At 50.5% G+C, this 16,076-nt stretch overlaps 1 protein-coding gene across 1 annotated transcript in view; it reads left to right on the top strand.

Moving 5' to 3' along the window:
* The window catches only part of CACNA2D4 (calcium voltage-gated channel auxiliary subunit alpha2delta 4), a 199,736-nt gene that overhangs the window by 105,745 nt on the left and 77,915 nt on the right, over positions 1–16,076 (top strand). Inside the window, exon 26 of the mRNA XM_054168159.1 lies at positions 1,111–1,191. Within this exon, the coding sequence (XP_054024134.1) occupies positions 1,111–1,191 (81 nt within the window). The remainder of the gene's footprint in view (positions 1–1,110; positions 1,192–16,076) is intronic.

Raw genomic sequence — 16,076 nt, forward strand, 5'->3', positions numbered from 1 at the left:
TGAGCACGAGTTAGCTGAGGCTTTCATCAGGGCTCAACTCTTTCTGACATCCTTGAGCAAGTTAATCTGACTTCAGTTGAAAAAAAAATAATTAACATGAGTGAGAGACTGGAGGTCAAGCTGTGGTAAACACAGAATCATGCTCAGGGCACACAGGGTGCCAGCAAGAAGGAGGAAGGTAGAAATGGAAATCCTGGAGCTCTTGCAAAGGAAAGAAGCCCTGACCCAGCTGTCTGAGCAAGAGATTTCCATCCAGCACATGAGGAGGGAATCAGTTGCAGGCTAAATCGATCACGCTGACCTTCAAGCTCTCCCCTGGCAGTTCCCAAAGAGGTGCTCCAGCTGAAGCTAATCTAATCACTTAAAAAACCTAAAAATACATAAATGCAATCTGTCACATGGACAATTGCAGGCTGAAACAACTGCACTCACGGAGAGGAGCTGGGGTTCTGTTGCTTAAGCCTATCCAGCCGTGCTATTTTAAATGCCCTGTGGGAGCTCAGGGATCTGCAGATGTGACACAAGACCTACAGGACACTTTAAAGCAGCAGCTAAAGGATAATTGGGAGACCCTTGGGCGTAACAGAGTGTAGGCAGCAAAGTCCCAGAAGACTGTTTCTAAAGTGGAGTACACCTCAGGAGAACCTGGAAGTGCTGTCTCTGTCCCTCCCATTTGCAGTGCTGGTCTGGCTTGGGTACCAGAGCAGGATGTAAGCCTGGTCTTTGCTGTGTGAGAGTCGGTGTCAGAATCACCTGTGCTGCTGCTCCTCTCTCTGCAGAGCTTAGCTGGCACCTGAAGCAGAGCAATTTCTGGCCTAAGGAAAGCTCTGCCTTGCCCATAACTGAGGAGGCCAATCCTTTGGCTTTTGTGCAGGGCAGACTGCCTTTAGCATGGGACATTATCTAGAAATAAAAACACTCTCTACTCACAGCTCTTCAGTTTGCTTTGGTGTCCTGAAAGATGCAGCCCTCCAACCCCCTGCATGTTTTGGAGTCAAGGCATAGGTGCACACTGGTCTGGATGTGGAAGTGTGTGAGCCAGCTGCTCCCCCTGCTTTACTCCTCCCTGCTGGTAAGCTAACCAAGCTTGTCGTGTTTGTGTCTTGACAGAGGGAGGTGGCCTGCCCAAAGTGGTGACAGTGAGCACAGCTGTGGCTGTGTCTGTGGATGGGAAGATGGGAATTGCTGCAGGTAGGACCTTCTGCTTTCTCTTTTCATCTTCAGTGGTCTCCTTGCACCTTGTGTTGAGAGTGGGAGCTGAGAGGTGGCAGCTTGTCACTGGAGACAAATGACAGGAGCCACAAGAGCAAACTAGGTGAAACACACAATGTTAGAACAGATACTGAATTATCACTCCCCTGATCCAGGGGGGCTGAATGTAGTTGTAGACTCCTTCTAATGTGGTGCCACTGGGTGATGAAACCCCATTGCTGTATAGCAATGAGATTCCAGACATGCAGAGAGCAGAGAATCTCAGAAGTCCTCCCAGGAGTCCTTTACTGCTGTGTTGTAGAATCCCCAGCATTACAGAATCTCAGAGTCCCACTTACAGAAGAAGTCCTGGAAGCCCTTAACAGAGAAAGCAGCTAACAGAAGTCCTGAGCATATCCCTAGCAGCATTCCTGCACAGAAGCCCTAAGCCCCCAGTCTGCCTTGTAGCTCAGAGTGGCTGATTTTATACTCCTTGTTATCAATCCCTTGACTAGTGAATTACAATCACCTCTATAAGCTAAAAGCTTTTCCCAGTGAGAGATGCCAGCATGTCAAGGAGGTGGCCTCTGCAGCATGTGCCAATCCAAGGGTGCCAAGGTGAGGCTGTTGCTCTTGGCACCCATAGAATGTGATTGTTTTGCTCTAGGCAGCTAAGGAGTTGGTCAGCTAAGGAATCCTGCACTCTGCATGTGTCCAGCAGCTGCCCTCAGAGCAGTGGCTGCAACACTCTATGGCTTGATAGGCTTTTTGAGAGAGAAACTGTGTGCTTGAATGGAAGCTTCCCCATCTGCTGGGGAATCTGTGGAGTGGGACTCCTCTGGAGGATGAGTAGGTTGAGCAGTTCATGCAGGTGTTGAGCTGTTTGCAGGAGACACTTTTTGTTTTGGAAGAGCAGCACATTCATGCATCTCCATCGTTGTCTCAGGTGAAAGTTCTGCTGGGGGGATGGTCCATGTTGCTAGATTTCCAACTCACACACAGACTGCCAGATTTATATTTGTGTCTGAGCTTTAAGCCCCTTTTGGCAGACCTCCACTAGGCTTTGTGTCTACCTCTGGAAAATCCCTGAGGTGCAGTATTTCCAGCAGAACCCCAAAGCTTCTGAAGGTTTACCATTTCCTGCAGCAAACAGAGCACAAGCCCTCTGAGGAGAGGCTGAGGGAGCTGGGGTTGCTTAGCCTGGAGAAGAGGAGGCTCAGAGGAGACCTTCTTGCTCTCTACAACTCCCTGAAGGGAGGTTGTAGCTAGGTGGGGGTTGGTCTCTTCTCCCAGGCAAGCAGCACCAGAACAAGAGGACACAGTCTCAAGCTGTGCCAGGGGAGGTTTAGGCTGGATGTTAGGAAGGAGTTCTTCCAAGAAAGAGAGATTGCCCATTGGAATGGGCTGCCCAGGGAGGTGGTGGAAGCCTCATCCCTGGAGGTGTTTAAAAAGAGCCTGGATGAGGCACTTGGTGCCATGGTTTAGTTGATTAGATGGTGTTGGGTGATAGGTTGGACCTGATGATCTCAAAGGTCTTTTCCAACCTGGTTAATTCTGTGATTATCAGATGCTGTGTAATTGCTTCACCTTTATGGGAGTACAGGAACCTCAGAAGTGAAACAGAGCAGCCAGTTAATGAAACATGCAACATGAATCAACAGTGCTGGCATCCTACCCAACTTAAATGCTCTGTGCAGCAGCACTGGGGTAAGAGAAGGGGTAGCTTGGCACAATCCTTTTGGATGTGGAAGCACTGACTAAGGGAAGAGGTTATTCAACAGGTAATGGAGTAATTATCACCAGAAGCATGTCAAGATGCAAAGCTGCTTGTAAAGGCATGGTTAATGTTAATGGAGTCTTGTGTGGTGGAAGGAATGGCTGAGTAGAGTACAGGTTATGGGTTGCCCTGCTGGAAAGCAGCTCCAAGACCTTGGAGTGCTGGTGGGCAGCAAGTTCTGCATGGGACAGCAATGTGCCCTGGTGGCCAAGAGAGCCAATGGGATCCTGGGGGGCAGCAAGAAAAGTGTGGCCAGCAGGGCTGGGGAGGTTCTTCTCCCCCTCTACTCTGCCCTGCTGAGACTACACCTGCAATACTGTGTCCAGTTCTGGGCTCCTCAGTCCAAGAGAGACAGAGAGCTGCTGGAGAGAGTCCAACAGAGAGCCAGGAGGATGCTTAGGGGACTTGACCATCTCCCCTGTGAAGAGAGACTGAGAGCCCTGGGGCTGTTTAGTCTGGAGAAGAGAAGGCTGAGAGGGGATCTGATCAATGTCTATCAATAGCTGAGGGGTGGGTGTCAAGTGGAGTGGATAGCTTGTCAGCTTGGATACAAACTCGAACACAGAAGGTTTCAGCTCAACATGAGGAGAAACTTCTTTGGTGTGAGGGTGCCAGAGCCCTGGAGCAGGCTGCCCAGAGAGGTTGTGGAGTCTCCTTCTCTGGAGACTTTCCAAACCCACCTGGATGCATTCCTGTGCAGCCTGCCCTGGGTGATGCTGCTCTGGCAGGAGTGGTTGGACTGGATGATCTCTGGAGGTCCCTTCCAACCTCTAACATTCTGTGATTTCAGGGCTCCCTAGTACAGGAGGAACATGGACATAGTGGAGCAAGTTCACTAAGGGCCATAAAGATGATGAAGGGACTCAAGCATCTGTCCTGCAAGGGGACAAGTTGAGAGAGTTGGGACATCTCAGCCAGGAGAGGAGAAGGCTCAGAAGGATCTGCTCAGTCCCCTGACGGGAGGGGGTAAAGAAAAAGGAGCCAGGTTCTTTCCATTCTTTCCAAGAGGCAATGGGTACAAACTGAAACACAGGACATGGCACTAAAGCATAGTTTTCAAACACTGGAATAGGCTCCCCAAGGAGGTGGTTAAAAGATGCCTAGATGTGGTGCTAAGGGACATGGTAGGACTGGATGAGCTTAAAAGGTCTTTGCCAACCAAAACAATTCTGTGACTCTATGATTGGAGGATGAGCAGAGGGCTGGAGCTCCTCTCCTATGAGGACAGGATGAGAGAGTTGGGGGTTTTCAGTCTGGAGAAGAGAAGGCTCCAAGGAGACCTAATTGTGGCCTTCCAGGGGGCTACAAGAAAGCTGGGGAGGGACTTTTGAGGGTGTCAGGGAGTGATAGGACTGGGGCAATGGAACAAAACTAGAAATGGGTAGATTCAGGCTGGATGTTAGGAAGAAGTTGTTGCCCATGAGGGTGGTGAGAGACTGGCACAGGTTGCCCAGGGAGGTGGTGGAAGCCTCATCCCTGGAGGTGTTTGCAGCCAGGCTGGAGGGGGCTGTGAGCAACCTGCTGTGGTGTGAGGTGTCCCTGCCCATGGCAGGGGGGTTGGATTAGATGATCTCTGAGGTCTCTTCCAGCCTAAGCCCTTCTGTGATTCTATGAATATTGTTTGATCTTGAGAACAGCAGCCTTGAGAGTGAGGATGCAGGTCTCTCTTTATCTCCCTTCACACCAATATGTATAATCATCCTGATTCTAGAGACCTTCACCCCAGAGCAGAGGACGCAATGGAAATGATGTTGGGCAGTGCTGCTATACTGTGCTGGGTCCAGGAGAGAGGTGAAAGAAATGGGGGGGGGGGGGGAAGGGAGGGACTGAGTGGAGATACAGCAAGAGGCAATCAGAGAAGAATGAAATGCAGATTGTTGCTGTTGTTGTTGTTATTGCTGTTGTGATTGTGATTGTTATTGTGATGCCATCATCCCTCAATGGGATTGATCCCGTGTTCGTTTATGGTTAGGATGCTACCAGAAGTTTGGTACCCAGCACTGGTTCCCAGAAGGCCAAATCTCTGGGTAGGATTGTGGTTTGTGGAGGAAAGTAGCCCCAGCTCTATAAAAGGGAAGCAGCAGAGCCTTTTTAAGTGCCCCTATAAAAGTGCAAGTGGAACGAAGCAGCTTGTCATTCTGCCACTGGTTGTTACTGTCACTTGTTTGACTGGGTGGTGCTTGGGGGTGGGGGATTTGGAAGCACTCTGAAATGTTCACTATGCATGCAGAGAGAAAATTAATCTCTGGGATTCACAGCTGAGCCTGTGGGGAGGGAGCACCCCCAGCGGCCCCCGTGGGGAGGACACCAGTGACAGGCAGCGCTGGGCCTCTTCTCTTCTGGCAGCTGAAAGGCAGTCCCCAGCCAAGGCAGAGAAAGGCAAACTGGTGAAGCCAAATGTCCAGGAAGATGAGACAGGCCTGGGCGATGCCACGGCATGAGGGAGCAGTAGCTGGGATTAGAGAGCTGTCGGGCTGGAGGACAGAGAGCAGGGATGGAGGAGGACTACAAGGGCCTCCTTCCTCCCAGTTTGGTCTGGCTTAGCTCAGTAGGGCATCACACAATGGGTCGGGGGGAGCCTGAGATGCTTCTCTCATTGCTAGAGATGCTGCTTCACACAAGGATGAGTGGGGAGGTGCACATATTCAGGAGGGAAGCATCCTCTGCCCTGCCCTACCTTCTCCCCTTTTCACCCATTCCCTCTTTCCCCTGTGGGCCAGGCTGCTGTACCTGGGTCATGAGGGGCACACACAAAGGGCTCAAGGTCCCCAGAGGTCTCTTGGAGAATGTGGTAGAGCCAAGGCAAGCTGAGTTGCTGTGGTTCCTCTGTTGGGAAGCCACACAGGCAAAGCTGCCCTTGGCATGGCTACACCTGCTTCTTGGAGTTAATAATATCTGCCTCCTATATTGTGCTTGGGCCCTTCAAAGCACTGTGCAAACATTAAGTAATGCCTGGATGATTAATTGTGATTAGTCAGAAGGCAGCTCTTCGCCCGGGCTGCCGGCGCAGTGCCTGCCAGACGCACGGAAGTTTGCCGCAAAGGAAGAAGAAGGAATCGTGATGGCACTCTCCCCAAGCCAAGTCCTGCCCCAGATAGCAGCACTGTCATCTGCTGCCCTCCCGTGAGTCACTGGCCTGGGGCTCTCTGCTCCTCAGGGGGTGCACAGCACAAGTCACATGTAGCTGCTGACAGAAGCTTTTAGTGATTGCCCACTGGAAGTGCTGGAACCTCTGCAGGAGTTTAGCTGTCACTGGGGGCTGGCTGTGAGGCGTCTCTGTCACTGCCTGACCTGCTCCCTGCTGAAGTTAGGAGCTTCCCAGCTGCCTGCCAGTCCCAGTGTTGTGGCTTGGACTGCACCACCCAACAAGCTGGGAATTCACCCCAAGGAGTAAATTTACCCCGCTCACTCAGAATTTGGAAGTAAGAATGAAACTGTATTTACAAAAGTAGACTAAATATCAAAGTATTTGTGGGGGGTTGAAAATTCCACCCCCCTCCCAACATTCAATTTGCCAGCCCAGCCTAGCTGGAAGCAAATGAAAGCTGTATGTGCAAGCAAAACTACAACCTACAATGGAATGCAAGGAATATGTTCTCTGGAGGCTTTCCAAACCCCCCTGGATGCATTCCTGTGCAGACTACCCTGGGTGATGCTGCTTTTGGCAGGGGGGTTGGACTGGATGCTCTCTGGAGGTTCCTTGATTCTGTGATGATCTTAAAGGTCCTTTCCAGCCAAACCAATTCAATGGTTCAATGGTTCTATTTGAACTTATTGTTGGTTCTTATCTGCAGTGATTGGACCACAGTGAAATCATCCTCCTAGGATATATACAGAGATATTTGGGAACATTTCTAGGCCAGCTCAAAGAAAGGTGAGAGAAGAGAAATATCTATCTAACAGAGAGGGTTTGAGGACACTGAGTTATTAAGGTCAGTATTTTCAGAAGAGCTCTGGACTCCCAGCAGGAGCTTATGTTGCTTTTCAAAGGTATTTGAAATCAATCAGTCTGAAGAATAGGTAAGAGAGTCCTAGCACTAGGGTTGGCAGGGCTCAATAAGAGGGCTTTAAACTAGGTTTGAAGGGGGTGGGTGAGGAAAGCAGTCCCTCTGAAGAGGAGAGAGTGGGACACAAATTAGGGTGAATTGAGAAATCAAGAGCCCAGCTGCAGTGCATGTACACCAATGCAGGCAGCATGGGCAATAAGCAAGAGGAGCTGGAGGTCCTGGCCCACCAGGGTGACTATGATATAGTCACCATCTCAGAAACGTGGTGGGACAACAGGCACAATTGGAGTGCTGCACTGGGGGGTTACAGGCTCTTTAGGAGAGACAGGAGAGGGAGAAGAGGTGGAGGGGTGGCTCTGTATATTAGGGAGTCACTCTCTGCCACAGAGCTTGAGGTGGAAAATGAAGGGATTGAGAGCCTGTGGGTTAAAATCAGAGGGCAGCCTAACAAATCTGACATCCTGGTTGGAGTCTGTTACAGACCACCCAACCAGGAGGAGGAGGCTGATGAATTATTCTACAAACAACTGGAGGCTGTCTCAAGAGCATCAGATCTTGTCCTTGTGGGTGACTTCAACCTGCCAGATATCTGCTGGGAACTTAATTCAGCAGAGAGGAGGCAGTCCTGAAGATTCCTGGAGCGGATGGAGGACTGCTTCCTGCTGCAGCTGTTAAGTGAGCCTAGCAGGGGCCAGGCTCTGCTTGACCTGCTGCTCTCCAATAGGGAAGGGCTGGGGGGAGATGTGACCGTGGGAGGCTGTCTAGGGTGCAATGACCACGAGATAGTGACGTTTTCAACATGCAGGGGGATTGGGAGGAGCACCAACAGAACCTTCACCTTGGGCTGCAGGAGGGCAAACTGCAGCCTCTTTAAGAAACTTATTTGTAAAGCTCCCTGGGTAGCAACCCTCAAGAACCGAGGGGTCCAGGAGGGTTGGAGCTGCTTCAAGCAGGAGCTCTTGAAGGCACAGGAACTGGCAGTGCCCATGTGCAGAAAGATGAACCCAGGGGAAGGCTCTGGGCCTGGATGAGCAAGCAGCTCCTGGAGGTTTGAAGGGGAAAAAAGAGGCTGTATCACCTTTGGAAGGAGGGGAAGGCTTCTCCAGGTATGTTCAAGGAAGCTGTTAGATTATGTAGGAATAAAATGAGAGAGGCAAAGGCTCAGCTGGAACTGAAGCTGAACACCTCTGTGAGAGACAACAAAAAGCATTGCTACAAATATATCAACACTAAAAAGAGGGCAAGAAGAACCTGCACTCCTTACTGGACCTGGAGGGGAACACTGTGACTGAAGATGAGGAAAAGGCTGAGGTCCTGAACACCTTCTTTGCCTCAATGTTTAACAGCAAGGCAGGAGGAATTCAGGACGAGTGGCCTCCTGAGCTGGGCCATGGAGTCAGGGAGCAGTGTGATGCCCTGGAAATCCATGAGGAATTAGTTGGGGACCTGCTGAGCCACTTGGACACTCACAAGTCCATGGGACCAGATGGGATCCATCCTAGGGTGCTGAGAGAGCTGGCAGATGAGCTGCCAAGCCGCTCTCCATCATTTTCCTCCAGTCCTGGCTCACTGGAGAGGTCCCAGATGACTGAAACTGGCCAAGGTGGTCCCCATCCACAAGAAGGGTTGGATGGAGGAACCTGGAAACTCCAGGCCTGGCAGCCTGACCTCAGTGCCAGAGAAAGTGATGGAGCAGATTATCCTGGCAGCAATAACTGCACCTGAAGGATGGCCAAGGGCTCAGGTCCAGCCAGCATGGATTTAGGAAGGGGAGGTCCAACCTGATCTCCTTCTATGATCAGGTGACTGCCTGGTGGATGTGGGGCAGGCTGTGGATGTAGTCTACCTGGACTTCAGCAAGGCCTTTGACACCATCCCCCACAGTAAACTGCTGGCTAAGCTGTCAGCCCCTGGCTTGGACAGCAGCACTCTGAGCTGGGTTAGGAACTGGCTGGAGGCTGAGCCCAGAGAGTGGTGGTGAATGGTGCCACAGCCAGCTGGCAGCCAGGTACCAGTGGCATCCCCCAGGGATCAGTGCTGGGCCCCAGCACTGATATTAAGATATTAATATCTTCATTGATGATATGGATGAGAGGGTTGAGTCAGTCATCAGAAAATTTGCAGATGACACCAAGTTAGGAACAGATGTTGGTCAGTTAGAGGGTTGAAAGGCTCTGCAGAGGGACCTCGACCGACTGGACAGATGGGCAGAGTCCAACAGGATGGCATTTAACAAATCCAAGTGCCAGGGGCTGCACTTTGGCCACAGCAACCCCAGGCAGAGCTACAGGCTGGGGTCAGAGTGGCTGAGAGCTGCCAAACAGAGAGGGACCTGGGGGTGCTGATTGACAGCCGCCTAAACATGAGCCAGCAGTGTGCCCAGGTGGACAAGAAGGCCAAGGGCATCCTGGCCTGCATCAGGAACAGTGTGGCCAGCAGGAGCAGGGAGGTCATTGTGCCCTGTGCTCAGCACTGGTTAGGCCACACCTTGAGTCCTGTGTCCAGTTCTGGGCCCCTCAGTTTAAGAAGGACATTGAGACACTTGAAGGTGTCCAGAGAAGGGCAACAAGGCTGGGGAGAGGCCTTGAGCACAGCCCTGTGAGGAGAGGCTGAGGGAGCTGGGGTTGCTTAGCCTGGAGAAGAGGAGGCTCAGGGGTGACCTCATTGCTCTCTACAACTCCCTGAAGGGAGATTGTAGCCAGGAGGGGGTTGGTCTCTTCTCCCAGGCAACCAGCACCAGAACAAGAGGACACAGTCTCAAGCTGTGCCAGGGGAAGTTTAGGCTGGAGGTGAGGAGAAAGTTCTTCACTGAGAGTCGTTCGTCATTGGGATGTGCTGCCCAGGGAGGTGGTGGAGTCACCATCCCTGGAGGTGTTCAAGAGGGGATTGGATGTGGCACTTGGTGCCATGGTCTAGTCATGAGGTCTGTGGTGACAGGTTTGATTTGATGACCTTTGAGGTCTCTTCCAACCTTGGTGATACTGTGATAATTGGAAGTACTTTTGCCATTGTACAGCTGGTCAAAATGCAACCTCTGCCATTCCAGCAGCAGCTCTCCATTTCAAAAGTGATTACAGGCCAGCTTGATGCCTCTCCATCTTCTTCCTTGGCTCCCAGTTTTGGCTACCTACTGTCTGTTGCCAGTGAGCTGCAGGTGGCTTTTTCATGAACTGTTGCTGTGGCATCTTTTCAAACTAATCTACACACAAGTCTGTTTTCCTACCAGGTAGCTGGTGAAGGACTTTTGAGGGTGTCAGGGAGTGATAGGACTGGGGGGATGGAGCAAAACTAGAAATGGATAGATTCAGATTGGATGTCAGGAAGAAGTTCTTCCCCATGAGGGTGGTGAGAGCCTGGCACAGGTTGCCCAGGGAGGTGGTGGAAGCCTCATGCCTGGAGGTGTTTGCAGCCAGGCTGGAGGTGGCTGTGAGCAACCTGCTGTAGTGTGAGGAGTCCCTGGCCATGGCAGGGGGTTGGAACTGGCTGATCCTTGAGGTCCCTTCCAACCCTGACAATTCTGTGATTCTATGATTTCAGCCTCCTCATGAGAAAGTGGCAGCTGCACCTGTTGAAGCTGCATGGAAATTCACTCCAGCAGCATAAGCACCTTTTACATGGGAGTAGTAGCCAAGCTGGAGAACTAAAGTTATTTTCCTGGCCTGGCCTGGGTCAGAAACCAGCTTAATGTTACTTAGACAAAACCTGAGAGCAACTGGCTCCTTGAATGTGCACTGTGGTAATCAGAAGCAATGCTGCCCCTCTTTCTCTTGATGTTGAGGGTTGTGCCAACATCATCCTGGTGCAGGGACTTCCATGACCTCCATGAAGTCATGGCACCTGGGTGCCTTTATGCAAACCAAGGTCTCCTTTGTGTTCTGTCGTCTAACATAATAGAGAAGAAACTCTTTGGCAGGTAGAAAAAAAACTTCTTTCCTATTTGGCATCAAAAACACAGTCAACAGTTTAAGCAATCATCACTTACCTTGATCCTTGCTGATTCTCCCTTTGCATGAGCTAAAAAACTCTCTGAGATTACTCTTAGTACAGCACCAGTGGTGATAAAACTGATGTTATTCATGCACGAGGTGAGGTGCTGCTTCCCTCCTGCCTGAATGGCCTGGGTTGGAAGGGACCTCCAAAGCTCATCCAGGCCAACCCCCTCTGCACTCAGCAGGGACATCCTCCACTAGATCAGGTTGCCCAGAGCCCTGTTCAGCCTCACCTTGAATATCTCCAGGGATGAAGCCCCAACCACCTCCCTGAGCAACCTGTTTCAGTGTTCCACTACCCTCATGGTGCAGAACTTGTTCCTAACATCCAATCTAAATCTGCTCTGCTCTAGTTTGAAGCTGTTTCCCCTCTAGCTGTGGGTAGGTGCCTGTGCCCAGACCCTGCCCTGGTCAGCTCAGGTACTTTTCTCAACATAACACCACAATGACTTGTGAGCAATGGGATCTCTCTTGTGGGATCTGATGAGGCATCTCTCCTAGACATCTCCAGTTCCGGAGCCTCTTCCAGACCAGAGCTCCAGCCCAGGAGCCCCTTCTTGCCTGTGCACATCAGAAATCTTCTAGCCTGAGGTGATCCATCACTGCTGTCTCTACAGCTCCTCTGGTTGCCATGATTGTCATGCTTGAAGGGAAAAGAGCCCTTGACACTGGCTCAGGAGAGGCTTGCATAGAGCTGGACTTCCCAGCCTGGCACCCAGAGCCTTTGCTGCGCTCCCCTTGCTTGCAAATTACTTGATATCATTTTAATTCTGTGCTGAATTAGAGCAGTGTGCAGGTTGCCATGGCAACCCTCTCCTTGTGCCTTTTGCTCTGACTCATAGCAGACAATTACTCTGGCGCTCCAGGATTCACAGATGTGATAGGAGAGGAATCATGTGCTGGGCTTTCAACTTTTTTTGTGGTGCTGTTAATTTCCTTCCCAGCCTCTCTTGCATTAACTCCTACCTAGCCAGCATCAGCAGGGACCTGTGTGCTGCCCAGGGCCACCCCAATACCTAAAGTCTGTGCAGCTGCAGGGCATCTGAGGGCAGCTGTGCCCACGTGGTTGTGTGGGTTTGCATGCACAATGCATAGGGCTGCACAATGCACCTGGCTGCACAATTTGCATGCACAATGTCTCTGTGTCTATTTGCATGCACAATGAGCATGGTTGTGTGTATGTGCATGCACAATGTCTCTGCATGCCATGTACAGTGTCTGTGTGTATTGGCATGCACAATGCGCATGGCTGTGTCTATTGGCATGCACAGTGTCTCTTCATGGCTGTGTCTATTTGCATGTACAGTGTCTGTGTGTATTGGCATGCACAGTGCACATGGCCGTGTCTATTTGCATGCACAATTTGCATGGCCGTGTCTATTTGCATGCACAATGTACATGGCTGTGTCTATTTGCATGCCAGTGTCCATGGCTGAGTCTATTTGCATGCACAATTTGCATGGGCGTGTCTATTTGCATGCACAATGTCTCTGCATGGCCGTGTCTATTTGCATGCACAATGTCCATGGCCGTGTCTATTTGCATGCACAATGTCTCTGCATGGCCGTGTCTAGTTGCATGCACAATGTCTCTGCATGGCTGTGTCTATTTGCATGCACAATGTCTCTGCATGGCTGTGTCTATTTGCATGCACAATGTCTCTGCATGGCTATGTCTATTTGCATGCACAATTTGCATGGCCGTGTCTATTTGCATGCACAATGTGCATGGCCGTGTCTATTTGCATGCACAATGTCTCTGCATGGCTGTGTCTAGTTGCATGCACAATGTCTCTGCATGGCTGTGTCTATTTGCATGCACAATGTCTCTGCATGGCTGTGTCTATTTGCATGCACAATGTCTCTGCATGGCTGTGTCTATTTGCATGCACAATGTCTCTGCATGGCTATGTCTATTTGCATGCACAATTTGCATGGCCGTGTCTATTTGCATGCACAATATCTCTGCATGGCTGTGTCTAGTTGCATGCACAATGTCTCTGCATGGCTGTGTCTATTTGCATGCACAATGTCTCTGCATGGCTGTGTCTATTTGCATGCACAATGTCTCTGCATGGCCGTGTCTATTTGCATGCACAATGTCTCTGCATGGCTGTGTCTATTTGCATGCACAATGTCTCTGCATGGCTATGTCTATTTGCATGCACAATTTGCATGGCCGTGTCTATTTGCATGCACAATGTCTCTGCATGGCTGTGTCTATTTGCATGCACAATGTCTCTGCATGGCCGTGTCTATTTGCATGCACAATGTCTCTGCATGGCTATGTCTATTTGCATGCACAATGTCTCTGCATGGCTGTGTCTATTTGCATGCACAATGTCTCTGCATGGCTGTGTCTAGTTGCATGCACAATGTCCATGGCTGTGTCTGTTTGCATACACAATGTTCATGGCTGTGTCTATTTGCATGCACAATGTCTCTGCATGGCTGTGTCTAGTTGCATGCACAATGTCCATGGCTGTGTCTGTTTGCATACACAATGTTCATGGCTGTGTCTATTTGCATGCACAATGTCTCTGCATGGCTGTGTCTATTTGCATGCACAATGTCTCTGCATGGCTGTGTCTATTTGCATGCACAATGTTCGTGGCTGTGTCTATTTGCATGCACAATGTCTCTGCATGGCTGTGTCTATTTGCATGCACAATGTTCATGGCTGTGTCTATTTGCATGCACAATGTCTCTGCATGGCTGTGTCTAGTTGCATGCACAATGTCCATGGCTGTGTCTGTTTGCATGCACAATGTCTCTGCATGGCTGTGTCTATTTGCATGCACAATGTCTCTGCATGGCTGTGTCTATTTGCATGCACAATGTCTCTGCATGGCTGTGTCTATTTGCATGCACAACATCTCTGCAGTACCTTGTGTGGCTGTGGTACCTGTCTCTGTGTATGACTAAGGGTGGGCACAGATGCACCATAGGCTGCCAGGCTAGAAGGGCTCTCAAGGATCATCTGGTTCATCCTTTCTTGGCAAAATCATGGTCTAGATGACAGAATGGGCTGGGTTGGAAGGAACCTCATCCAGTCCAACCCCTCTGCACTCAGCAAGGACATCCTCAGCTAGAGCAGGTTGCCCAGAGCCCTGTTGAGCATCCTCTTGCATATCTGCAGGGAAGATATTCACCACCTCCCTGGGCAACCTGTTCCAGTGTTCCACTACCCTCATGGTGCAGAACTTCTTCCTAACATCCAATCTCAATCTGCTCTCTGAAGTTTGAAGCCATTGCCCTTTGTCCTGTCCCTGCAGGCCTTTCAAACAGTTTATCTCCAGCCTTTCTGTAGCCCTCTTTAGATACTGGCAGGTTGCTATTAGGTCTCCCTGGAACCTTCTCTTCTCCAGGCTGAACACCCCCAGCTCCCTCAGCCTGTCCTTGTAGCAGAGCTGCTCCAACCCCCTGATCATTTGCATGGCCTTTGTTAAGATGGCTCAGCACCCTGTCATAGGCTTTGCCCAGGTCCAGATAAACAATGTCAGTTGTTCATCCCTCATCTGTTGATGTTGTGAGCTTTTCACAGAAGGCCACCAGGTGTGTCAGGCATGTTTTTGACCAAGCAGGGTGCAAATCTAAATCTTAAGTTCAAGGTTAATGCATTGCCTCACTCCTGTGTGTCCCTACCATAACAGCCCACCTCTATGCATCTAAAGCACAAGGAGGAAGGCAGTGTTGTCCAGGCAAGGACCGTAGCCTTAGCATAGGTGTTTGGTGTCATGGCCTGTGCTAGGACCTACAGCTCAGCAGAGGAGCAAAGTCCTGTGAGAAGATGCTAAAAGGAATCACAGGAGCAGCCTACAGATGTAGGGATGAAGCAGGTAAATATTACAGCAGAGGACATTCTAGGAAATGTCTTGAGGGATGGTTTGGCTGAAATTCAACCAAGTCACAGACAAGTTTAGCAGAGTGGGAGCCACAGAAGCTTAGCACATCCAAGGACAGTTCCAGTCTACTCCTAAGACACATCCTTTTGGCCACTGAACTCAGCACATTTCCTTCATAAGCTCTTCTTCTCCTGACCTGCCTTTCCCCTTTAGGCACAAATTTCCTCATCATAAGGCTATGTCATGGGACTCCTACTATCAGCTCTTTCCCCTCATAAAACCTTTCCCTCCCTGGGATAACAGAAGTCCGTTCGTAGGACCATTCTGTTTGGAAGACACCTCAAGAGGTCTCTGGATAGCCTCCTGCTCAAAGCAGGGTCAACAATGAGGTCAGACCAAGTTGCTTAGAGCTTTATTAGAGTAATATCCCAGTAAATATCCTTTGTTCCTCCCTAATGCTCACATGCTGTGCTCTCCCCCTCTGCACCGTGCAGAGGCCACACTGACAGCCATCCTCTCCTTTTCTCCTTATTCTTGCTCTGTATGAGGACTATCAGCAGCTCCTGGTGCTGGGTGCAAGACAGTTGGCAGTGCACGTGGGCCTCTCGTTGGGTGCTGAGGCACAAGAGGTGTGAGAGGAAAGAAGAGTCAGAAGGTGGCCACCTTGCTTCTGTCTGTGAGACTGCTTCCTGGCAGCTCTGGCCTAGGAGTCTTGGGAAGCATCAGGCTTTCCCAGGGCAGTCAGAAGGCAGGGAGAAGATGTTGTGCACGGAGGTAAGAGGCAAGATGTGGACAACACTGCTTGCACAGGTTGTGTGGAGGGGTGGTCTGCTGCTGGCTTTTGGTGCTGCTGTCACAGGCAGCAGTGCAGGCTGGAGTGTGGAGATGTTGGTGACACTGTGAAGCCTACATTTCCGGGAGTCAGTAAACGGGAATGCCTGATTCCGTTGCCCTCCATCTGTCTGTCACAGCAGGAACTGCTTAGACTCCTTAAGCAAGCTCTGAAGACAGGCTATGTGGAATGGAAAATGAACAGGCAGTGAAGCAAGCTGTCTTAGAGGTCAGGAAATGGAGGGATAAAGTGAGGATTGCTTACAAATCAAGCTGAGTTAGACCTTGCACAGGAGATTAAAACAAACAGCAAGAAATTCTTCAGCTATCTTGGGGGGGGAGGCGGGAAAGGGAGAGAGAGAATAAGAAGTCACACTACTCCTGGGCAGTAGGAGCAAAGTCAAGATCAAAGAGGCTATAATCTGAGCCAAACCCAA

Source organism: Dryobates pubescens, chromosome 15 (assembly GCF_014839835.1).
Source record: "Dryobates pubescens isolate bDryPub1 chromosome 15, bDryPub1.pri, whole genome shotgun sequence".
NCBI classification, from domain to species: Eukaryota; Metazoa; Chordata; class Aves; order Piciformes; family Picidae; genus Dryobates; species Dryobates pubescens.